The following is a 26,814-nucleotide window of genomic DNA, read 5'->3' as shown; positions in this document are numbered from 1 at the left end:
GAAAATATGTCTAAAGAACTATAGGAAACTATGAAAATGATATCTCACCAAATAGAAATTTTTAAAAGAAGATAGAATCAATAATAAGAATTTTTTAAAAGAACTTAATGGAAATTCTGGATTTGAAAATTCCAGTAACTGAAATGAAAAATTCATTAGAGTGTCTCAACAGCAGTTTTGAGCAGGAAGAAGAATCAGTTCACTTAAAGGTAACTCAACTGAGATTATCCAGTCTGAGGAATAGAAAGGAAAAGAATGAAGAATAATGAACATAGCTTCAGGGACCTATAAGACCCCATCAAGCATACCAATGCTCACATAATGGGAGTCTTAGAAGGAGAGATGAGAGAGAAAGGAACAGAAAGATTAGTTGAAGAAATAAAGGCTGGAAACTTCCCAAATTTGATGAAAAACATTAATCTGCACATCTAAGAAAACCAGCAAATTCGAAGTAATTTAAAATCAAAGATATGTAGACATGTCATAATCAAACTGCTAAAAGACAAAGAGAATCTAGAAAACAGCAAGAGAAAAACAACTCCTCATAAGACATCCTCAATAATTTTAGCATATTTCTTACTGAAAACTATGGAGAGCAGAAGGCAATGAACTGACATATTTAAAGAAAAAGACTGTCAACAAAGTCTACTATATCTAACAAAACTATCCTTCAAAAATGAAGGAGAAAGTAAGACATTCCCAAATAAACAAAAATGAGAGAATTAATGTCTAGAAAACTTGTTCTACTCCCAAATCAAAAAAAAAAAAAAAAGAGAAAAGAAATACTACAGGTGATCCTTTTCGGGTTGAAATGAAAAAACACATATCCAAAGGCAGTCACGTATCCATATAAAGAGATAAAGAGCATCTGAAAGGGATTTTCATAGAAATATAAAAAACAATATAAATGTATTTTATACTCTTTTTATCCTATTTGATTTTTAAAGCAACTGCATAAAGCAATCATTTTAAATATGTGGTGATAAGCATTGTCTTGGGGGTGCCCTAAACCACCACAGGTTCAGTAATTCACTAGGAGCAGGAATACATTCATCATATAGTTGTATGCACATATAGGATTTATTACATTGAAGGAATACAAAGCAAAATCAGCAAAGAGAATAGGCACATGAGCAAAGTCTAGGGGAAAGCAGGCAAAAGCTTCCAAGCCTCCTCTCTCAGTGGAGTCATATGGAACGCACTTAATTCCCCAGCAATGATTGTGGTAACATGTTTGAGATATTGCCAATTAGGGGAGCTCATAAAGACTCAGGACCCAGTGTTTTTATTTGGGGCTGTTCAGATAGACAGCCTCTGCCTAGCACTTCCCCAAAGTCCAACCTCTTAGAAACAAAGCAGGTGTTCAGCATTAATCATTGTTTGCACAAACATTTTAAACACAGGGAGCATCTTTTATAAGTCAATGATTGGAACCCTCCTGAAATCTAAGTTTCTAAACACTGAGTCTACCTTATATGCAGGCCTCTTTGGGGATAAGCAGTTTGGCATGCCGTTACCTCTTTTCTGTACAGGCATACGGTGTATAAAGAGGTAATTTATATTACAGTAATAACACAAAGATGAGGGGGGAATGAACAGAATTATATAGGAGCAACATTTTTGTATACTATTGAAATTAAGTTGGTATTAATCCACGTAAGATTGTTGTAAGTACAAGTGTTAATTAAAGCAGCCACAAAGAAAATAACTCAAAATGGTAAGAAATGACAAGAAATTAACATGATACATAAAAATACCTATTACGCACAGAGGGTGCCAGTGTGGCTCAGTCGGTTAAGCATCTGACTCTTGATTTCAGCTCAGGTCATGATCTTGGGGTCCTGGGGCGGAGCCCCACGTCAGGCTCCGCGCTCAGCGAGGATTCTGCTTGAGGATTCTCCCTCTCTCTCTGATAAATAAATCTTTATTTATTTATTTTAGAGAGAGAGAGCACAAGCAGGAAGGGTTGGGAGAGGGGGAGAGAATCCCAAGCAGACTCTGCACTGAGGGCTCCATCCCACAACCCTGATTTTTTAAAAAAAACATGACCCATCTATATGCTGCCTCTAAGAGAAATACTGTAGTTAAGCATGCACGCACACACACACACACAGATTAAGGTACACAGATAGGAAAAGACTTACTACGCAAACAGTAAACAAAAGCAAGCTGGTTGATTATACTGGTATCAGACAAAATAGACTTTAAGACAAAAATTGTTAATAGAGACAATAAATATTCCTTTTTAAAAAGATTTTATTTATTTGTCAGAGAGAGAGAGTGAACAGCAGGCAGAGGGAGACGCAGGCTCCCTGCTGAGCAAGGAGCTTGATGCAGGACTCGATCCCAGGACCCTGAGATCATGACCTGAGCCAAAGGCAGACGCTTCACTGACTGAGCCACCCAGCCATCCTGAGACAATAAATATTCTATAATAAATTTTCACTTCATCAAGAATATGTAACATTCAACTATGCAACACATACACATATATGCAACTAACAAAAGGACCCTAAATCGTATGTAGCAAAAACTGTCAGAAATAGATAATTCAACAGTTAATAGTTGGATACTTTGTTACCCTACTTTCAATAATAGAACAATTAGGAAGAAAACCAAAAAATGTGAATCTTGAACACTATAACCCAGTGGTTATAAATCTAACACATCTATTACACTCCACCCTCCTAAGGTGCATGTGGCATATTCTTCAGGATAGACTATATGTTAGTCTACAAAATCAGTCTTCAAGAAATTTTAAATGGCTAAAATCATAGAAAGTATTTTTTCTGATCTCAGTGGAGGGAAACTGGGAATCTATAACAGGAGAAAAAATGGGAAACTCATAAATATGTGGAAATTAAGGAACACATTCTTAACCAGTGGATCCAAGAAGAAATCATAAGAGAAACTAGAAAATACCTTGTGATGAGTGAAAATGAAAACACAGTGTACCAAAATTTTGAAGAGACAATGAAAGCATTGCTCATAGAGAAATTTATAGTTGTAAATGCCTATATATATATATATATATATTTTTTTTTTTAAGAAAAATCCAATCAATAATCTAACCTCCTACCTTCAGGAATTAGAAAAAGAAGGGCAAGGGGCGCCTGGGTGGCTCAGTTGGCTAAGTGGCTGCCTTCAGCTCAGGTCATGATCCCAGGGTCCTGGGATCAAGTCCCACATTGGGCTCCCTGCTCTATGGGGAGCCTGCTTCTCCCTCTGCCACTCTCTCTCTCTCTGTCTCTCATGAATAAATAAAGTTTTTAAAAATTTTAGAAAGAAAGAAAAAGAAAGGCAAGCCAAGCACAAGGCAAGCAGATCAAAGTGATAACAGATACCTGAATGGAAATAAAGGAGAGAGAATAGAAGATTCAGTAGAGGGGCACCTGGGTGGCTCAGATGGTTAAGCGTCTGCCTTCGACTCAGGTCCTGATCTCCAGGTCCTGGATTGAGGCCCACATCAGGCTCCGAGCTCAGTGAGGAGTCTGCTTCTCCCTCTGCCTCTCCCCCTGGTTGTGCTCTCTCTCTCTCTCAAATGAATAAATAAAATCTTAAAAAAAAAAATGTTCAGTAGAAAAAAAATAAGGATAACAAAAGTTCTTTGAGAAGATAAAGAAAATTGACAACCTTTAACTAGACTGACTAAGAGAAAATACAAAAAGGATTTAAATTACTAAAATTAGGAATGAAAGAGGGGATGTTGCTTCCAACCTTATAGAAATATAAAGCATTATAAGAGAATGCCTTGAGCAATTGTTTCACAGCAAATTGCATAACTTAGATAGGATGGACAAATTCATAGAAAAACACAAGCTACTGAAACTGACAGAGCAAGAAAAAGATCTGAATAGATCTATAAAAGTAAAGAGATAGAAGAATTAGTAATCAGAAGATTTCCCACAAAGGAAAGCTCAGGACCAAATGCCTTCACTGATGAGTTCTAGCAAATATTTAAAGAATTAACACCAGTCCTTTACAAACATATGAAAAATAGAAGGGCAAACACATATCATCGTATTCTAGAGGCCAGCATTGCCTGTTACCAAAACCAATCAAAGACATCACAAGAAAGGAAAATTACACCGCAATATCTCTTATGGGTATAGATGCAAAAACTCTCAACAGAAAAGTAGAAAACTGAATCCAGCAACTTACTAAAGGATTATACACAATGACCAAGTAGGATTTATCCTGGGATTGCAAGGCTGGTTCAACATCCAACCAATTTTGTTGGTCCAACTAAAATCAATCAATGTAATATGCCATATTAATAGAATAAAATACAAAAACCATGTGATCTCAAGAGGAGAAAAAAGCATTTGACAATACCTAACACATTTTCATGATAAAATAAGTTCAGTGTAAGTTACAAGAAACATTCAGTATACAAAAATCAATCACTTTGTGTACAGAGGGAATAAACAATCCAAAAATGAAATTAAGAAGTCCATTTACATATTGTAATAGTGTTGTATGATGACAAAAAGTAGCTACATTTGTCGAAGGATAGTATAGCATATAGACTTGTTAAATCACTATGTTGTAAACCTGAAACTAAGGTAAAATTGTGTATCAACTATATTTCAATAAAAATAAATTTAAAAATTTTCATTTGCAATAGCATCAAAAAGAATAAGTTACTTAGGAGTAACTTTAACAAAAGAAATGCAAGATTTGTACACTGAAAGTTACAAAATATTGTTGAAAGAAATTTTTAAATAAATGGAAGAATTTCATGGACTGGAAGACTTATTGTTAAAATAACAACATTTCCCCAAATTGATCTGCAGAGATTTACTGCAATCCCAAACTACCAGCTGGATTTCTTGCAGAAATTGAGAAGCTGATCCTAAAATTTACATGGAAATTGAAGGAAACTAAGAATAGTCACAAAAATCCTGAAAAAGAACAAAATTGGAGAACTGGCAGTTCTCAACCTCAAGCTTATTGCAGTGCTACAATAATCGAGACTGTGTTGTACTGGCATAATATAGACATTTAGAACAAGGGGGTAGAATTGAAGGTCCAGAAACAAACTCCCATATTTACAGTGAGTTGGTTTTTGACAAAAGTGCCAAGACAGAGGGAGAAGAAGATGGTGGAGGAGTAGGAGGACCCTAGGCTTGTCTCATCTCATGAAGACAACTAGATAACTACCAAATCATCTTAAATACCCCAGAAATCAACCTGAGGACTGACAGAACAAACTCCACAACTAAAGGGAGAGAAGAGGCCACACTGAAGAAGGTATACTGTGCTTCTTGCTGTTCTCTGACTATGTCAGGTTAGCTCTTTCTCCAGGGTCCTTGCACTTGCATTTCTCTCTGCTAGAATATTTCCCTTCCATATATATACACAGCTCATCCCCTTACCTGTGAAGAATCTGTATTCAAATGATATTTTCTCAGTGCTCAATATCACCGTGTTTAAAATTTAGCACCCCCTACCAACATTCCCTATTCTCTTTCCCTTTTTATTTTTTTCCCTTAATACTTAGTACCTTCTCATATACTATATAGTTTTCTTACTTCCTGCCATGGACTGAATTGTGCCCCTCTCAAATTCATATGTGAAAGCCCTAATCCCCAATGTAATGCTATTTGGAGATGAGGCCTTAGGAAGGTAATTAGGTTTAGATGAGGTTATGCAGTTGGGGCCCTCATGATGGGATTAGTGCCCTTATCAGAAGAGACACCAGAGAACTTGTCTCTCTCTTCCTCTCCCTCGTCTCACCCCCACCCACGTGAGGACACAGTGAGATGGCTAATATCTGCAAGCCAGGAGGAGAGCCTTACCAGGGAACTAAATCATTTCACACCTCTTGTACTTCCCAGCCTCAAGAAATGTGAGAAATAAATTCCTATTGTTTAAGCCTCCCCACCCCCAAAAATGTGCCAAGACAATTCAATAGGGAAAAAAATCTTTTTTAACAGATGGTGTTGGGATAACTGGATATCCACATGCGAAAGAATGAAGGTAGTCCCCTTCTTCACACCATATACAAAAGTTAATTCAAGATGGGTCAAAGACTAATGAGGTGTAAATCTTCTTGTCCTTGGATTAGGCAATAGTTTTTTAAATCTGACATCAATAGCACAACTAAAAAAATTAGATAAATTGGGCTTTGTCAAAGTTAAAACTTTTGTTCTTCAAAGAACACTACTAAAACATGGAAAAGAATTTACATGGGAGAAAATATTTGCAAAAAGTGTGTCTGATAAGGGTGTAGTATCCAGAATATATAAAGAACTCTTATAATTCAACAATAAGAAGATAAATAATGCAATTTAAAAATGGACCAATAATTTGAATAAGCATTTCTCCAAAAGATATCTACAAGTGGCACATGAAAAGATGCTCAATATCACTACTTAATAAGGAAATGCAAATTAAAACCACAGTGAAATGACACTTCACACTTCCTAGAGTACATATAATGAAAAAGATGGATAATAACAAGTGTTGATGAGGGTATGGAGAAATAGGAAATCTCACACAAAGCTGGCAGAAATGTATAATTGTGCAAGTGCTTGGGGAAAAAAGTGTGGCAGTTCCTCAAAAAGTTAAACATTGAATTCTGTACAACCCAGCAATACCACTCCTAATTGGATTCATATGAGAATTTGTACCCAAATGTCCATAGCAGCATTATTCACAATAGCCAAAAGGTGGAGACAACCCAAATGCCCATTAACTTATGAATGGATAAATACGATGGAATATTATTTAGCTGTAAAAAGGAATGAAGTACTGATACACAATGGAAGTAGCCTTGAAAGCATCATGCTAAGTAAAAGAAGCCAGACACAATACGCCATATGTTGCATGATTCCAGTTACATGAAATTTCCAAAATAGGCAAATTAAAGAGACAGAAAATATATTCATGATTGCCAGAGAATAGGGGGAGTAATTGGATAATTGGGAGTGACTAGTGGACACTGGGTTTCTTTTTGGTAACATAAAAATGTGTGCTAGATAGTGGTGTAGGTTGCACAACTTTGTAAATGTACTAAAAATCACCAAATTGTACACTTAAAATTTTTTTTAATAATTTTTAAAGATTTATTTATTATTTTAGAGAGATTACATGGGGAGGAGGGGCAGAAGGAGAGGGAGGTCTCAAGGGAGAGAATCCCAAGCAGACTCCCCACTGAGCACAGAGCCTATCGCAAGCCTCAGTCTCCCAACCCTGAGATCATGATCTGAGCTGAAATCAAGAGTCGGACACTTAACCAACTGAGCCACCCAGGCACCCCTTGAATAATTTTTAAAATTAAAAAATTTTTTTAGCAAACCAAATCCAACAATCTATAAAAAGAATAATGTACCATAAGAACATATGGTTATCTTAGGAATGAAAGAGGGAGAAAGACTCTCAAGCAGATTCCACACCGAGGGCAGAGCCTGGTATGGGGCTCGATGTCATGACCCTGAGATCACAAACTGAGCCGAAACCAAGAGCCAGATGCTTAATCAACCGCGCCACCCAGGCACCCTGTTGGGTTTTTTTTCAAAGTCATTTTTGTTTGATTTTTCTCCCTATTTTTTTATAGGTGTATTCGACACAGAAATGATTGGGGAGCTCTTATTCTAGTGGATGATCGTTTCAGGAGTAATCCCAGTCGATATATATCTGGTAAGATTCTCACTGGGCTTAGAGTAAGAATTAATAACAATCTTTGGTATTTAATAACTGCTAGTTTTAAAGAAAAATTTTGGACAGAATTTGAATTATTAGATCAGACATGGAAAAATTCACATTGATGGGAAATCTAGCCTTTTAATGCTTATGTGTTTACAAAAAAATCTTTATAGAGGAGAATCTGGTTAGTTACTAACAAAGTATTAATCAATTAGGATCCTTCAATATCATAGAATGTGGGATTTAATTAAGTAACAGAATAATAATTTATTTAGTATTGTCAGGGAAAAGGCTGTTCACAGGAATGAATTTTCCAAGAAATAAGTTTACATTTAAGCACATAAGCACATCTTTGGATGCTTAGGATTCTTCATTCTTTCTTTCTAGATTATACTGAAGTTTGTTGATTGTTTAGAAATGCTTCAGCTGTTCTACAGTTCGCATTAGAGCTAGTATTTTCTAAAAGAAAAAAACACAAACACCACTGTTGGCCTCAAGATGAAGTAGATGGTCATTTTTCCCCACTCAGATGAACAAATACTATGTGCCTAGAGTTTTTATTCAGCAGTCACACAGTCCCTTTAGAGTCAATACCAGGAATCCATCTGTTATTAAAGAACTGTTGGAAATACTTGCATCTTTATTATCTTTAAAGCTAAAAAGTTCATACCATACTATGATGAAGAGATACAAAATTTTAAGTTTCTTTCAGATTAGCCACCTGCGGGTATGGACTCTTTTTCTATTACAGAGCCTTATATTTGGTTTGGTATTAAAATGTATCCACATGGATTAAAGCACTCTTTTCTGCCCTTTCCATGTAAAGGAAGCCATTGAGCTTAGGTCCAGACATAACTCAAAGCAAAATGTTAAGTGCTTACGTTCAGTCAGCAGGTGGAGCTCAGATTCTTTGAGTTTTCAAAAGCAACCTGACATTTTACACTGAAAAAGCTTTCTTTGATTACAGAAAGTTCCAAATATGAAAGAAGTGACTATAATACTAAAGTTTTTCAATTTTAGAAAGTTTCATGTTTAATCCATATAATTATTTTCCCCAAGCAAACAAAAATAAAGAACTTTAAGGGAAATGCTTATTTAAAATGTTCTTCTAGGGGCACCTGGCTGACTCAGTAGATAGAACATAGGACTCTTGATCTTGGAATTGTAAGTTTGAGCCCCACGTTGGGTGTAGAGATTACTTGAAAATAAAATCTTTAAAAAATTAAAATGTTCTTCTTGTCAATTATACTTCAACAAAAAAAATGCAAAATCTGAAAACAAGTTTTTCTTATTTTAAAATCTTGAAGTTAAATTTTTACCTGATAGTTCAGATTTGGTGAGGGTTTTTTTTTTTTTAAGATTTTATTTTTAAGTAGTCTCTACACCCAACGTAGGCCTTGAATTTACAATCCCAAGACCAAGAGTCGCCTGCTCCACCTACTGAGCCAGCCAGGCGCCCCTGAGAGATTTTTTAAATTAAGAATTTTTCATTATTTCTGTATGGGGTTTTTTTTTTTTTTCTGAAATTCATAAAAGTGTGAAGTCTTCTTATCTAGACAATAATAGCACAACATACAAATTCCTTTTGATGGCTAGTCTTTGTTTAAATTCAGTTTGCATTAACTATAGAACACAATTTGATTTGCATTAAATATAGAAAAGCTCCATTAAAAAAAAGTAATGTATTTGAAATGAATGTATTGCAACTTGAAGCCCTGTCTTATTTTTCTTTTAGCTTAAAATACCATAGTGACTTTTTAAACGACTTCAGAAGATGATGATAGTTTTAGTAACACCAGCAGAGTTTATTTTCTTAAAGTCCAAATATCTGATTTTGAATTTCATTCTGAAATGAAACAAAACACCTTACACTGTCAATATGGTTCAAAGTTATACAGTTTCACATATCACAGGTCAAATCATATCCCTTACAACTTGATTATTTATATATTAAAAAATAATTATATAATAAATAGTCAAACAGGACATGATTTGTCCCTAATAACATTGTTATTCCTTTCATTCCTAGGATAGTTTAAGACATACTTGGAATTGAGGGAGAAGGGCAACAAAAAAACCTATGAGACTGGAATCTTAAATTTATTTTCACGAAAGAAATCAAAATTAGAAAGTTGGAATGGAAGACTGTGTTGTTTACAACTTCTAGCTTCCCTAAAATTAAAATATAAGCAATATTTGTTGGGAATTATGAAATTAAATTTGCCTTATTTCCCCAGTTATTCTAAACTGACAAATAATACATTTCTCCCTTTCCAATCTATTCCCACTGCCTGTTTCCTCCCTCCAGTTGATAATCAGTGCATATAAAGAAAAATGTTACTGATGCATGAGCAGAGTGTACATGTGAAGATGTTTAGGCAGGAAAAATATTGAGAATCATTCTATATATCCTAAATTGATGTGGATTACTTCATTAGAAAAATTATCTAAGTGTATTCTTAATGCATAATAACTTCCTGGGGTTTACTTTTTTCCTTAGGACTTTCTAAATGGGTACGGCAGCAGATTCAGCACCATTCAACATTTGAAAGTGCACTGGAGTCCTTGGCTGAATTTTCCAAAAAACACCAGAAGGTCATTGATGTATCCAAAGAGGACAGAAAGTTTATACAGGACAGTGAGTCTACACTTGAAGTGACCCATTTGAAGGACAATAGTTTAACTTATTTATCAGAAGCAGCAAGTCATCTAGCACCAGAAAATCCTGGGAAAGGTGAAGCAAAAATGTGTGTCCAAGAACAACAGTGTCCTAAAATAACTAAAAGTCCATCTCTACCAAGAGGTATCATCTCCAGAAAGGAAAGAGGTTTGAGAAGTTTTGCCCTATTTACATTTGATAGAGAAGTCTTTTGTTATATCTAGTGAAATGATATTTATTGTGCTATAGATTAATTTCCTTAAACATGTTGGTCTGAAATAGAAGGTGTTATCATAAAATAATGAAATAGTGTGGTGTATTGGAATGGGAACAGACTTTTGTCAAGAGACCTAAGCATATTTTCCAGTTTTCCACTTACCAGATTTGCCACCACCTAGCTTTGTGACCATGAGCAAGTCACATAACTTTTTTGAATCTTAATAGAAAAAGGAATCTCTGCATACCTATCGCTGAGGTTGGGCTGTAAAGATCTAATAAGATGATAAATATCATAGCATGGTAAAATACTGTACAAATGGTACATGTTTTTCTAAAGACTATATTAAAAATTGGTCTAATTTATAGATTCTTCTCTTACATGAATTTCTTAGTTTAGGGAAGTGAGAGTCATTTATTCTAAATGATAAAAAAATAATTTTTAAAAATATATTAGAGGGGTGCCTGGGTGGCTTAGTTGGTTGAGCATCCGACTCTTGGTTTTGGCTCAGGTCGTGATCTCAGGATCATGAGATCAAGCCCTACGTAGGGCTCCATGCTCAGCAAGGAGTCTGCTTGAGATTCTTTCCCCTCCCTCTGCCCCTCCCCTCCACTTGTGTATGCACTCTCTCTCAAGTAAATAAATAAATAAATATTAAAATATATATATATATTAGAATATAATACTCTGTGTCAGGGATTGGCAAACTGTGGCTTATGGACCAAATTTGGCCATCTGTTTTTGTAAATCAAGTTTAATGGAACATAGTCACATCCATTCAGTTACATATGGTACACAGCAGCAGAGTTTAGTCATAGTATGTTTTGCACTAGAACAGCATAATTGAGGACATACATACCTCAGAGATATTGCAAGTTTGGTTCCAGACCACCACAATAAAGCAAATATCACAATAAAGCAATTCAAATGAATTTTTTTGTTTCATAGTGCATATAAAAGCTATGTTTACATTATACTGTAGTCTCTTAAGTGTGCAATAACATTATGTCTTAAAAAATAACGTATATATCCTAATTTAAAAATACTTTATTGCTAAAAAATACTAATCATCTGAGCTTTCAACAAATCAATCTTTTTGCTGGTGGAGGGTCATGCCTCATTGTCAATGGCTGCTAACTGATCAGGGTGGTGTTTGCTGAAGGCTGGGGTGGCTGTAGCAGTTTCTTAAAAAAAGACCACAGTGAAGTTTGCCACATCAATTGACTGTTCCTTTAACGAAAGGTCTCTCTATAGCATACAATACTATTTTATTCAAAAGTAAAACTTCTTTCAAAATTGGAGTCAGTTCTCTCAAAACCTGCTGCTACTTTATTAGCTAAGTTTATGTAATATTCTAAATTCTTTGTAGTCATTTCAACAATTTTCACAGCATCTACACTAGGAGTAGATTTCATCTCAAGAAACCACTTTCTTTGTTCATGCATAAAAAGCAGTTTCTCTTCCATTGAAGTTTTGTTATGAGATGGCAGAAATTCAATCACATTTTCAGGCTTCCCTTCTAATTCTAATTCTCTTGCTATTTCTACCACATCTCTACTGAAATCTTGAATCCCTCAAAGTCACCCATGAGGGTGACTTCCAAACTCCTCTTAATGTTAATATTTTGACCTCTTCCCATGAATCATGAATGTTCTTCCTGGCATCTAGAATGGTGAATCCTCTCCAGAAGGTTTTCAGGGTTTTTTTGCCCAGATTCATCAAAGAAATCCTATCTATAGCAGCTGTTGCCTTACAAAAATGTATTTCTTTTTTTTAAAGATTTATTTATTTCAGAGAGACCGAGAACACGAGCAGAAGGAGCAGAGGGAGAGAGAGGATCCCAAGCAGACTCTGTGTTGAGCACAGAGCCCGACGTGGTACTTGATCTCATGACCCTGAGATCATGACCTAAGCTGAAACCAAGAGTCAGACACTTAACTGACTGTGCCACCTAGGTGCCCCCAAAAATGTATTTCTTAAATAATAAAACTTGAAAGTCAAAATTACTCTTTGATCTATCTTGGTTTCAACATGTCTTCCTCACTAACCATATCATTCCTAACTTTTGATTTAAAGTGAGAGACAAAAATAAATAAAGTGAGAAACATGCGACTCTTCCTTTCGCTTGGACACTTAGAGGCCATTGTAGGATTATTAACTGGCCTAATTTTAATATTGTTGTGTCTCAGGAAATAGGGAGGCCTGAGGAAAGGGCAAGAGATGGGGGAACAGCTGGTCAGTGGAGCAGTCAGAACACACACATTTGTCTGTTAAGTTCACTATCTTACATGGGTGTGATTTACAGTGCCCCAAAACAATTACAATGATAACATCAAAGATCACTGATCACAGATGACCATGACAAATATAATAATAATGAAAATGTTTGAAATACTGTGAGAATTACCAAAATGTGACGCAGAGACATGAAGTGAGCAAATCCTTTTAGAAAAATGTTGCTTGTAGGCTTGCTTGATTCAGGGTTGCCACAAACTTTGAATCTGTAAAAAATGCAGTATTAACAAAGTGCAATAAAAGGAGGTATGCCAATACTTGCAACAGATACAATATGACCCTCAAAGCCTAAAATCTTTACTGTCTGGCCAGTTATAGAGGAAGTTTGCCAAACCGTGGTCTATATCAATGGATATCATTTTAATTGTTTTAACTAATATATGATAATTTAATATATCAAGTATTAAATATTTACTTCGTAGTGTCTGGTGGCTTTTTAAAAAATAAATGTCAGGGGCGCCTGGGTGGCTCAGTCGTTAAGCATCTGCCTTTGGCTCAGGTCATGGTCCCAGGGTCCTGGGATCAAGCCCCGCATCGGGCTCCTGGATGCTCAGCGGGAGGCCTGCTTCTCCCTCTCCCACTCCCTCTGCTTGTGTTGCCTCTCTCGGTGTGTATCTCTCTGTCAAATAAATAAATAAATTCTTTAAAAAAATAAATAAAAAATAAATAAAAAATAAATGTCATAGTGAATTCAAGGCCATTAGACTGGTAATTAGGAAACCTAAGTTCTAGTTTGGATCTGAGTACTAACCAGTTTTATAACTTTAAACAAATAATTTAGTCTTTGTGGTTGCCCGTTTCCTTTAGGGAATTAATCTAGGTCAATTTTTCCCAATACTTGGCTAGTGGATTTTCAAGGCAGATTTTTATAGTGTATTTCCCCCGTTACTCAGCCCTCTTCCTATTCCTTTTTACCCCTCCTTTTTTCATTCACTGCTGAGGTCCCTAGTGTGGAATTTGATAGTTTACCAGACAGCATTATAACTTGGGCTCAGAATCACTGGAGACCTAGGAATCCTTTCAGAGTTCACATTTTGTGCTTTATGTTCTAAGATGGAAGTCTTGCTTTAAATTGTGGGCTTTAAATTATGATCCTATACGGTTATTTCAGTATTTTTAACAAAAATTACATTAATGTGACAATTATTATATTAGGAGCAGAAAATTAACACTCTTAAATTTTTGTATTCATAGATGATCCTGTATTATTGGAAGAGTCTGCCCAGGCAGTGAAAGCAGAAAAAATTGTGATTTCCAGGTCCACAAGCCCAACCTTCAGCAAACAGACAAAGAGAGCTAGCTGGTCTAGCTTTAATTCTTTGGGACATTGTCTTACTGGTGAAATTCTGACTGCAGCACCTAAGTTCAGGTCACCAGAGGACTATACCTCTAGTGTCTCCACTTTCAAAACAGAAAAGGGATGTAAAACAGTTTTGCCACTCGTTGATAAATGTGAGTCCTCATCTCTGACGGTAAACGCATCATTTGGACCATGCCCTCAATCAGAAAGCACTATTTCTTCAATAAAGATGGATTCTAATCTTCTTAAAAGAAATGATTCCAAACAGCTGTTCTGCTGTGAAGAAGCCCTGGATCCGGACACTGAATTGTCTCTAGTTGGTGAAGAAGCTGAACTTTCTACTTCACATAGAGCTTCTGAAACAGAAGCAGAGGATGAATCTATCTATTTTTCACCTGAGCTTTATGATCCTATGGATACAAATGAAGAAAAGAATGATCTAGTTGAAAGTGATAGAGACAATAGATTGGCTAATCATTCAAATTGCATTTTAGTTGAAGATCTTTTTGAAATTAGAACTATGAAAGGAGTGGATTCAGTCCAAGAAATGAAAGCTGAGTATTGCACAGACACAAAGTTGAATAGACTCATGCATATTAAAGAAAGTAAAATCGATAACATTGGTAGTAATGTAATGTAAAAACAACTCATATAAACGAATTGGAACTGGGGAAAACTTGTGAAACAGATATAAAGAAGTTTAAACAGTCTCCTTCCAAAAATAAAGGTGTGTTCCCTGGTGTTAGGTAATGATACTTAACTGTAACACTATAAATATATGCTGTCATGCTTAATGACAATTTCTACATTGGATAAATGGTATAAGTTTTTTATTTTAAAAATATTTTTCACTTTAATTCTTTGGTATTAGAGTTTTTAAAAAGTCTTATGTTCAGAATGTAAGTTTTATTGTTTTTGAGTTTTGACAAAAGTGATACGTACAAAATATTTTCCTCTAACAAGTTTTCTTTACCTATAAACAATTTAAAATTAATCTGAAAGATATGTCTTTTCCTTTAAATTTCACATAAATACTTGTATTTTATAGTCCTCTTCATCCATTTATTTTCATACTGATACATAAAAATGAATAGCAGTCTAATCCAGTCACACCTCAGTCATGTTTCACTATATATTTACCTCAAATCAGTATATTATTTTAGAAATCAAAGTTTTCTTAAAAAGTTTATTCCCATATTAAACTGCCTACTTAAAAGCAATTAAGGATTCAGAAGAAAACTGTGTTTTTATTTGATATTGCTTTACATTTTTCTGTTTTTGATGAACCAAAATCAAGCACATTTTAAGCAAATTATGTAAAGTTACAAAATGCCAAATGAATGACTCCTAATTTTCAATTCTAATTATTTAGCTTCATCATCATTGTGGAAAAAAGTGACATGTTCTAGCATGAAGGCTATAATTATGAAACAGGATAGAAAACTTCATATATAAATTTTATAAGTAAACCCAAACATGTAACTGCAGCCGAAAAATGTTCTCTTATTGTTCACTAATTTTTCTGTAAATTTTGACTTTTTATGTATTTGTGAATGAAGCTATACTTCTGATCAATAATGGTTATAAAAGATGCACTTCTCTGTCATCATTCCAGAAATATATTCACTCATCTTTTCCTAAGAAACATTGTTATTCAGTGCACATTTAGGCTTCGTGTGGGTGATTTGAATTGAAATGTTATGAGTTGTCAAGTTGTGGATGTGGTTTATTATTTTCAAGTCAAAATTCCCAGCAGTCAAGTATTTTATATATTCATTTGGGTAAATGAATTATTATTATATATGTATATATTTGCTTTTATTTTGAGGGTGTTTAGATTGAATACAGCTTGTTTCTATAGCATTAGATAGTACAACTGTAAGCATAGTTCAAAGAAATTTGAATTGATAACCTACCAGTTAAAGAATTCATCTATAGATTAGGATATATTAGATCCCTAGTATTATATATTTTCTTTAGTTGATCAGTGAGTAATAAGTTATAAACACTAGAATAGAAGATAATTTCTAAATTGTTTTTAAAAGGGTGAAACCATTTATCCTTTCTGGTATAGTCCCTAATCCACAGATAAGGGTAGTGGGGTCGTAGAAAGAATACCAGGGGGAAGACAAGAGACTGTGCTCTAATCCTGGCTCTGCCACTAATTTGCTAAGTCACATTGGCAATCACCATGCCTTTTGAGAAATTAGTTTCATCCCTTAAATGTGGAATTTAGTACTATAAAATCATGTAAATCCCTTGCAGCTTTAAAAATCCATAGTTTAGGGGCGCCTGGGTGGCTCAGTCGTTGAGTGTCTGCCTTTGGCTCAGGTCATGATCCCAGGGTCCTGGGATCGGGCCCCGCATCGGGCTCCCTGCTTGGCGGGAAGCCTGCTTCTCCCTCTCCTGCTCCCCCTGCTTGTGTTCCCTCTCTCGCTGTGTCTCTGTCAAATAAATAAATCTTAAAAAAATAATAAAATAAAAAATAAAAATCCGTAGTTTAAAGAAATATATGTTGATATGTTACTGAGTCAGTTTTCATTTGCTTTTGTTCCAGAATGCTTAAAATAAAGTAAACCATTTTGTAGAAAAAGTGAAATGACACTTTATCTACCTTTAAGGAATAACTGAATATGCTGCTTAGTAACTTGAGAAGCAAGATATTTATTTTTAACAGTGCTTCAATGAAAACATTTTTGACCCTTAAAATTGCCTTTAGAAGAATTGGTAAACTACATGAGAAAAATTAAGCCAATATTTTTTAGTCATACCTTGATGTATTATCCATATTAACCTCTAATTTATTCTCTCCAAAATCTAATTCTCTCTGAAGCTAAAAATTTCCATTAACTGAGAATTATGTAGAGATGTGACACTAGCATTTAGCGATTCCAAAAGGTATTTCAAAAATTTTGTGCAGTGATCTCACTATTGAAACAGGTATAGAGTTTCCAAAGATAGCAACTATGACCAAGATAATATTGCAAGAATATAAGTACCAGCCTTTATGGAGCACCTGGGTGGCTCAGTCAGTTAAGTGTCCAACTCTTGATTTCAGTTCAGGTCATGATTTCAGGGTCATGGGATCAAGCCCCAGGTCGGGTTCAGCATGGAGTCTGTCCCTCTCTGCTCGCTCACACTCTCTCTCTAAATAAGTCAGTAGAATCTTTAAAAGATTTTTTAAAAAATTAAGTACTAAAAAATTAAGTACCAGCCTTGGGGCACCTGAGTGGTTCAGTTGGTTAAGTGTCTGACTCGATTTCGACTCGGGTCGTGATCCTCAGGGTCATGAGATCCAGCCCCACATCGGGCTCTGCGCTCAGCAAGGAGTCTGCTTGGGATTCTCTCCCTGTCCCTCTGCCCCTGCCCCCCTCCTTCTCTCTCTCTCTCAAATAAATAAATCAATCTTTAAAAAAATAATGAAACACCAGTCTTTATAATAGAGTAGGAGGTAGAACATTTTAATTAGTAATAATGTACTTTTAAAAGATGTTTTGGAGACTAAGTTAAAACATGTGAAAGCATTTAAAGATTTTTATTTGAGAGAGTGAGAGCACGTGAGTGGGGTGAGGGGCAGAGGGAAAGGGGGAAAGATCCTCAAGCAGACTGCACTGAGCGTGGAGCCCAACTCCGGGCTCCTTCCCATGACCCAAAGTGAAATCAAGAGTCTGCTGCCCAATTGTTTAAGCCACCCAGACGCCCTTAAAACATGAAGTTAAGAGTATTTTGCACATGGCAGACCCTCAAATATTAGCTAGTGAATCAATCCTATATCTGAAGTACACACACCCTTGCTTTATGTGAAGATTTCCCTGATTATGATAGAAAGATAGATAGAGGGCGCCTGGGTGGCTTGGTTAAGCAACTGCCTTCGGCTCAGGTCATGATCTTGGGGTCCTGGGATTGAGTCCCATATCCGGCTCCCTGCTCTGCAGGAAGCCTGCTTCTCCCTCTTCCTCTGCCTGCCATTCCCCCTGCTTCTGTGCTCTCTCTGTCAAGTAAATAAATAAAATCTTAAAGAAAGAGATAGGGAGATAAACTGACAATAAAGAATTATTACATAATAGGAAGGAGAAATTATTTGGCTAGTTTATTTCTTAAGGCTTTGGAGATATATGTTAGAAATTGTTTATCAGGTAATTTGCCTTACCCACTCAATGGATATGAAATAATTATCTTATACCAAATTTATTTAAGGCCTGAAAGTATATAGAGCATACCGGCCAGGAACCAGGAAAACTTCCAGTTGGAGAAAGAGATTTATTGATGGAAGAAAGGTACAACATAAAGAGTAGATGTTTTATGACTTGACTTTTGAAATTTAGATAAGTCATTTAAAACTTTTTATAAGGGTATTGGAAATTAATGACTTCTTACTATGCTGCTACTATGCACTTAATTATTAAATGATTTTTAATTTGCTACTGTAAGTTCACATGAGGCTTTGTTTTTATTCTTAAGATCTTTGTATTAATATTTTTAAAAATTTTTAATATTTTTCTACAGTGACTGTCATTTTTCTGAAGTAAAATACATTCAAAATATTTAATTCTTTAGGATTGCTTATTAAGACTTCATGAAATCAAAGTCCCTCTTGTAAAATCACTTGAAAGACTGGTTATTGTAGTTATTTAATCTCTAAGTGATGGCATATTTTTGTGTTTGATTACAACACAATTATCCTTGCTCATACCTCAGATTTATCAATGAGCTGCACAAGATTTTACTTTAACCTTTATGAATTCTTGGTAGTTTCTTATCTATTCCATAGACAAATGCAGTCAATCTTTTATAAATAGAAAGGCAGTATTAATACTGGACTTTTTCATAATAAAAAATAAATTTAAGACCTCATCAGACAATGAATGTCTTACACTAAAACCGTAACATGAAGTAGATGCGCAGCTATTAAATGTACAATAAAGAACATCACTTCAGGAAATGGAAATTTAGACAGATGACCTAGGCTTATGATTCTCTGGGCTTAAGCGATTTTCATGTCTACCCCCAAAAAGGAATTGTGTTTCTTAAGGTTTCATTTGATAGAACATTAGCTGCCCAGCTTCCTGTACTCTACAATGGAGCCTTGTTATAATATCCATGGGATCTGAGCCAGTGGATCACCTTATTGGTGAAACCACCTTATAATGAAGTGCTTTCAGTAACTAAACTCTTGGACAAGGTCCAAAACAACCCATCTTATACCAAATTCCACTTTGTAATAAACAAGCTTCAATGTATTGGAAGAAAAATAAAAGCTGCATGAAACTTACTATTGCCAGAAATCAACCTTTGAAAATCTAATGGTAAATACTGATTAAAAGTATTTTCTTAACAAAGCATAATCAGGTAGTTACTTCAGTGCTTTTTTATAATAAATTTGCATTTTTTTTTTATCTTGGTCTTCCTTTTTCAAGCAATTTATATGACTTTGATGCTCATGGTTTTCCCCCAAATCCTGTCATTTTACATAAAATTATTTTATATCGATATTTATAAAACTCAATATTAAAATGTTTCATTTGGCTCTTTGCTATTATAAAGTACTAAATTGTACAAGTGGCATATCATTTATAAATCTAAACTTAGATGCCATCATCTCTTATTTATGATTCATGTATAGTTGGAAGATTTAAAGATATTAAATACTGATTGTTATTTTGAATCAAGTATAGTGTTGGTATATTTTCCCTTTTTTTCAAACTGTTGTTATGGTATTTATATCTAAATATTAACATTCTTTCAAACATTGATCTCTTTCATCTCTTGTAAAAGGACCAAAGTAACTTGCCTTGCCAGTCAGGACTTTATTGTATTGCATGTGGAGCTGAATTATTACCTAAAGCAGGAGGTAGGAAATATAAAAAAATCTTTGTGCTATCCTTCGTATAGGTCTACCTAAAATTATAATAAGGTGGATTGATGTATTAGTATTTCCATATTTCAGCCTTTAAAGTTGATTGCAATATACATGAAGTTTGTTACTGGAAACGTTTCAATTCCACCTGCTGACTTACTTTGGGCAAGTTACTTAAGTTCTCTGAACTTTTGTATTTTTCATCTTAAAATGGAGATAAATAATAATTTCATAAGAAATAGATCAAACATTATGAGTATCAAATGCAGTAGAGTGCATGAAAGCTTTTTTTTTTTTTTTTTATCAGGCAAGGAGAAAGGTAACAGAATTTGGGGTCACAGGAATAAGCTTGAGTTTTGGCCCTGTTATTTACTGAGTGGTCTTTGTTGAGCTTCAGCTTTTTCTTCTGGGGGAAAAAGGTGAGCAATATCTACCCAAGAAAATTGTGAGAATTATGCGATATGTGAAAGTGCTTTATAAATTCTGAAGTAGGGCGCCTGAGTGGCTCAGTTGGTTAAGCATCTGCCTTCGGCTCAGGTCATGATCCCAGGGTCCTGGGACCAAGTCCCAGGGGCCCTCTGCTCAGCGGGGAGTCTGCTTCTCCTCTGCCTCTGCCCCCCCCGCCCCGCTTGTGCTCTCTCTCAAATAAATAAAATCTTAAATATATATATGTTTATATATATATTTATATATAAATTCTGAAGCACTGTTCAAATGTTAGTTGTTAGGAAACTGAAATAATACAGTATAATGGTCATCTCAGTATGCTGAAATTATACCTTCAAAAGGACTAATAAACCTGTTAGAATTTGATCCATATACTCAAAAGCACTTTGAGCTTCTTTCACACAAAAAAAACAAAACTCAAAGTAGTTGTTCTTTTACTAGCAAGACATATATCATGAGTTTATTTTCCATTTTTACATTTCATTTTTATATCTTAAAATGTGTGTACATTGCAAACAAAGAAAAAGTTATCAAAGGAACACTGAAATCCATAAATCCCATTGAGAACATTCTATGTAAGATCCATAGGGAAGGGATGTTTTTTATATATATACATGTTATTCGCTGCTGTACTCCCAACATTAAATTTTTTATTAAATGTATGGAGCATTCTACTAATAATGTATTTATTTCTCTCAGGACTTTTATCATATGAAACTTGACTCCCATAAATGCTTATTTCATTTGACCAATTTCTAGACTCTAGTGACCTTTCTCTTTCTAAGTGTTCTAGTCTTATTTCTTTAACAGCATTAAATCCTTCATATCTTCTCTGTTCCTTCAGTTGTGGGCCAGAGATTGTCTTTACTCTTTTTTTTTTTTTTTTGAAGGGTATACTTTTATCAACTTTACCTACAAGGGATGATGGGCTTTTGTACATTCTGTTGCGATGTCCATAAACAGTATATTATTATGACACAACTGGATTCTAAAATATTAATTGAATTTCATACTAACTAATTGATTAGCCAAAATATCAGCTATTTTGTAAGCCTTTCATTACCACCCTATGATAAAATTAATTATTCCCAATGTAATATTTATTGCATGATATTGCAAATAATTATGTAGAAGTGTGTCTCTCTCTGCCCAAGATTAAGGACAGTTTCCCATATTACCTAGCATTTATTCATCCACTCACTCATCTACTATATTTTGAGAGTCTGCTTTGCATTTAGAGCTATTTTGTGCTCTAGGGATACCAAAGATGAGTGAGACAAGGATCTTATCCACCAGGAATTCATAGTCTAATTAACATACAAGCAAACACTTATGGTACAGTGTGGTAAGAGCTGTAATAGAGGCAAAGCACACAGCAGTGTTGAGTATACGCATACTGGTATGCATAATGCTTCTAGTTAGAGGATCTGTAAGTTAACAGCAGAATTTAACACAGGAAACACCATCTGACAGATTTTCTTTCATTTTTTAGTGCAAAAGTGCTTACAATTTTGAAATATATTCTTGAAGAAATTCAGGATATGCTATTTTTCTTGATAATCCCATCTTCAGATCTCAGCCTCTCTACTCAGGATTATTGAGTGTTGATTTACCTAAAGGAAACAAAGCAAGAACATAGCAAGTAAATCTTCTGTAGTACTTTTATTGTATAGCATGTAGTCTGTCATAGAGTTTTCACAGCCATTAGCTCATTTGGTTCTCAAAATAGCCTGCCAAAGTCAGCAACACATTTAAAAATGAGGAAAATGAAACAATGAGACCACAATCAACATCATGATGTTCTTTCTACTGTTCTGTTACAGTTTTGTGCTTTCATATTGATTTTAGTATACCTTGATTTCCAAAAATCTCTTCATGAAAAGTATAGTCTTAGAATTCTGAAAGCAGGCTTCATTATCTTACTTTTTTTCCAAAGGAGTACTTTCCAGAATCATCTTAACATTTCTATAATATTAAACAAAAATACATTAACATCCATTAAGGAGTATAAGCTCTTTGAGGACAGAAACAGTCCTAGAGCATAGTATACTGCTTGACATATAGGAGGCGCTTAGTAAACATTTTTTGATGAGAGGAAGGAATCTTTTCAAAACCACCCAAAAACATTAACATTGCCTTAGGTAACATAGCTAACTAGTGATGCTAGAGTCAAAACTTGTACATGGGTGTCATAAGTTCTAATTCTAGACTCTTAACACCTTACCAACTTGCCTTATACGGAAGCCTGTTTCTTGACGTCTACTCTTGTGATTTTGCTTCCATTTCATCCACTCACTTCCATTGACTATACCATAAAACTTCCTTACTCATGTAACCTTGAATGAATATCCTTCTCTCTGATCTTCTGTCCTCCAGCTTTTACTCCATTCCTCCTTGTATACTACTCCCTTGGTTTTCTCCCAGTTTATCAACCTCCTTCAGTCTTCGCTTCCTTCCTTCTAAGTTTGGACTTCATAGTCAGTCACTGGAACTACTCTCTTGCTGGTGTCCTGTACTCCTGTCCACCTTAGTCATTCTACTATCTTAGTCTTGCAAAATCACAAACCTAGTTTAATGTCACAGTCTATCTTTGCTATTTATACATCTGGGAAGTTGACTACTACTGAAAAATTTTGTATAGTAGTGTGGATTGGTGCCACTAGGGTATTATGGCTTCCAGTCTTAATTGGATTCCCAATACTGCTTTTCAGCTTATATATTTTCCCTGACTAGTTTTCCATTTCTCCCCTCACCCAGCAGCAACTGGACTAAACTTACAAGTTACTTCTTAGCCCAGTTCCCTTCCCAGTTGTTATGCTTCCTCTGGATAATCTTCCTCTCAAACTGTATGCTGACAATTCCTGACCCATCATGTAGCTGCCTGCTCAACATCTTGGGTGCCCCTTAGTATCTCAAGCTCAATTTGTACAAAATAATTCTTTCCTGAAACCTGCTCTTCCCTGTTTTAGCTGGTGGCACCATCATTCATGTAGTTCTCCAAATCTTAACTATCAAGTCATCCAAGTTTTAGAGTTGAGCAATATTGCTCAACTTTCCATCTTTACTGTGATTGCATTAAGACTTCATAATTCCTTTTCGAACCTAGTGTAACTAGTCATTTTGCCACCAGTCTTATTCCTAAGGTCCACTTTCCATTTTGTTGCCATTTAACTGATCAAAAATGCCAATCTGACCATTTCACTCACTTATTTAAAACCCTTCTATGTACAAGACCAAGTAAAAACTCCACATGAAAACATACCAGGTCTTTTGTGATCTGGTCTTTGCCAATGTTTCCAGCCTCATCTCCTGCCACCCTTTGCTGACATTGTACTTAAGAATAGTTTTAAAAACAGAGGCGCCTGGGTGGCTCAGTCATTAAGCGTCTGCCTTCGGCTCAGGTCATGATCCCAGGGTCCTGGGATCGAGACCCACATCGGGCTCCCTGCTCAGCGGGAAGCCTGCTTCTCCCTCTCCCACCCCCCCACACCCCGCTTGTGTTCCCTCTCTCACTGTCTCTCTCTGTCAAATAAATAAATAAAATCTTAAAAAAAAAAAACAAAAAAATAGTTTTAAAAACAGATCTGTTTCAGATCCATTGCCTTTGCTAATGCTCTTTCACTTGTGGAGAGTTCTCTCCCTCTTCTTTACCAGGCAAACTCCTACTCATCCTGAGAAATTTAACTAAGGCATTATTCCTCTGAAAACACTGTGTCCTCCTAGCTGCATTAAATATACTTCATCTAACTTTCTTGGCCCCCCACTGCCTAACTTCAACATAGTATTTTCAACACTGTGTTGAGTTGTTTATTTGCACTTCTGTCTCTGTACCAGACTATATAGGCTTATACAATGTAAGACCTTGTTTGTCTTTATAACTCTTGCATCTGGTACATGCTTTAAAACCACCCAATTTATGGCACTGTTCAGTTCCATAAGCTGAACTGAATCATGCTATTTTAAGACAGGCTACTTTTATTTAGGTGCTGCTTTGATTTGTTTATTATATTGTTTATTACTGTTTTAATATTTAGAGCAGGCCAGAACTTTAGAAATCATATACTTCCCTTACATTAAACATGAGGTAACTGAGGTCCAGAGAGATTTAGTACCTAGACCTAGATCGTTGATAGCAACACACCACACTTTTTGTTTTTGATGTAGTTTAGAACAAATTAACTTGATTTAGCCTCTTTCTCAAGGCATTCTTAGAGAAAGGTACGATGTTAGATAACCAAAAACTAACAAATTAAGATACTAATTAAGAAGCCACTCAATCACATTCTTTGTGACTGCATATAACTATAGAGTTTATTATGAGAAGAAATATATGTTGGTGATAATATATTTTAAAGATAATATACTTGTTTTATTGTTACCACTATGTGTAATAATTCTCCATTGAGTTGTCTTCTGATTGACTAAACATATACACCACACCTTAATACATTATAATAGCCAGCAGTATATTTTTAGGAAATTAATATAATTGTTAGTGTGATACGTCTTTCCTAAATCTTTTTCACCTTATTTTATTCTTAGGAATTTTTTAAAAAGCTTTTTCCAAGCTGATAAAAATCCAGAGAATCTTCCTGAATGTTAAATTACACATACAGCACCTGGGTGGCTCAATTGTTTGAATGTCCGACTCTTAGTTTCAACTCAGGTCATGATCTCAGGGTCGTGGGATCAAGCCTGTGTCAGGCTCTGCAATCAGTGAGGAGTCTGCTTGGAGGTTCCCTCCCTCTGCCCTCCCCCACCGACTCTCTCTCTGTCTCTCTCTCTCTCTAAAATAAAATAAATCTTTTAAAAAATTGCACAAAATCCGTTTGCCATTGCTTTACTGAGAATGCAGATCAGAAGAAAATTTATGTCACTGGTGACAGTGCTGCCCTTAATCATTTAAAAGCCACATCAGTGGTTTATCAGACTTCAGTGAAGAATGTAGGTGAACCTACTTACTTGGTACATTGCTTCCTTATCACTTTCTATAGCCTTCAAATATAAATAAGACACCTTTTTCATTTTCACATAAATTCTGAAATGAAAAGCAATTTTTAAACTGCTTCTTAAATATGGTCCACTGTCTTAAGAATTGCAAAGGAAGAAAAAATAAAACAATCTCAAACTCTGCTCAAAACATAGGAAGTAAGAAATGTCACATTGGGGCAGATGGGCATTTTTGCTCTATTTATGTCTGCTAATGAATTTAAAAAATATATTCACAAGTTACACATAATCCAGATCTCAGGCTTTGGCAGGTTTGACCTGGGGAAGGGATGGTTGCTTCCATGAGTTACTAGAAGCAACCTACAGGATGTAGTAACTCATGGAAGCAACCTACAGGATAAAGGGAATGGGTTCCACCATCCATTCCTAAAAAACAATGGGATGGGTGCTCACATACAAACAAGTGACTCATAAGCCTTTTTCCTTTGCGTTAGTATGTCTTAGGTTGCCTGCTAGCCTTTTTCAATTTCCCAGCCACTTTCAGTGCTGCTCCCATAGAAGGGACTAGGTCACACATTATGATTTACTTCAGGCCCTGCACTCACCCAGAAATAATCTTAAATTCCACTTTCCCTAGAAACAGTATGGCCAAGGAGAAGCAGATTAGTTGTATTCCGAAACACTTACGTAAATAACCAAGCATCTATCATTTACCCACTTTCAGCATCAGTGGATTCATCTAAACTCTCTTTTCTACCCATTTAAAATCTGAGAGTAATAAGTTCTATGATAATATTATTCATTCAATACTTAAGTATAAAAGATACAACTATAACTTGGGATTTTCCCTGCTTCTACCCCCTCAAAGGTGGACCGTTTATGACAAGTCTGAATGTTTACTTTGGTTACAAATGTCTGCAGAAACATATGGTCAGATCATATGGTTCTAATAATGTTCCCTTTAGTACTTTGCAGCTTTGACCAATTTCAATATTTTTTCTGGAATTGGAAATTCTTTCTTGTGGGAATGTACTCATTTATCAAAAAATGAATATGTGGTTGTTAAGAACTTCTTGGCTTAGAGCAATATGAAAGACTGTAAGAAGTTTTTTTGAGAACTACAACTTTGTAGAGATTCATAGCCTTATTACACAAATTCTTCCAATTTCAACTGTGTACCCTTGAGCTTGAAGTAAAATGCTATGTTGTTAAAAATTTTTTTTTTCTTTGAGCTACATCATCCAATGTCTTCTCATTCCGAGTTTCCACTCCTCTTTACAGTGATTTCCAGGCACAAATGTAATTCAATCCCAAAAGAGATTGGGGGAATGGAGTAAGGGAGGTTCTCTCTTGGTCTATTTTCTTCTCTTTGCCGTAACTAAAAACCTTTGTTGTGTAGTACCATTAATTCCTACAGAAGGTAGTGAGAGTTCATTCAA

At 35.3% G+C, this 26,814-nt stretch overlaps 1 protein-coding gene across 2 annotated transcripts in view; it reads left to right on the top strand.

Annotated features, from left to right (window-relative positions):
- The window catches only part of BRIP1 (BRCA1 interacting helicase 1), a 195,103-nt gene extending 176,180 nt beyond the window's left edge, over positions 1 to 18,923 (top strand). For both annotated transcript variants that reach the window (XM_064583715.1, XM_064583714.1), the window contains exons 18-20: positions 7,562 to 7,644; positions 10,151 to 10,477; positions 14,016 to 18,923. In XM_064583715.1, the coding sequence (XP_064439785.1) occupies positions 7,562 to 7,644; positions 10,151 to 10,477; positions 14,016 to 14,761 (1,156 nt within the window). In that variant the 3' untranslated portion in view covers positions 14,762 to 18,923. The remainder of the gene's footprint in view (positions 1 to 7,561; positions 7,645 to 10,150; positions 10,478 to 14,015) is intronic.
- The last annotated feature ends 7,891 nt before the right edge of the window (positions 18,924 to 26,814 follow it).

This window comes from Mirounga angustirostris, unplaced genomic scaffold (genome assembly GCF_029215605.1).
Source record: "Mirounga angustirostris isolate CCGP_5_RB_7025 unplaced genomic scaffold, mMirAng1.0.hap1 SCAF_17, whole genome shotgun sequence".
Lineage (NCBI taxonomy): Eukaryota > Metazoa > Chordata > Mammalia > Carnivora > Phocidae > Mirounga > Mirounga angustirostris.
Note: the sequence above shows the minus strand (reverse complement) of the source record. Positions and strands in the feature narration are given on the sequence as shown.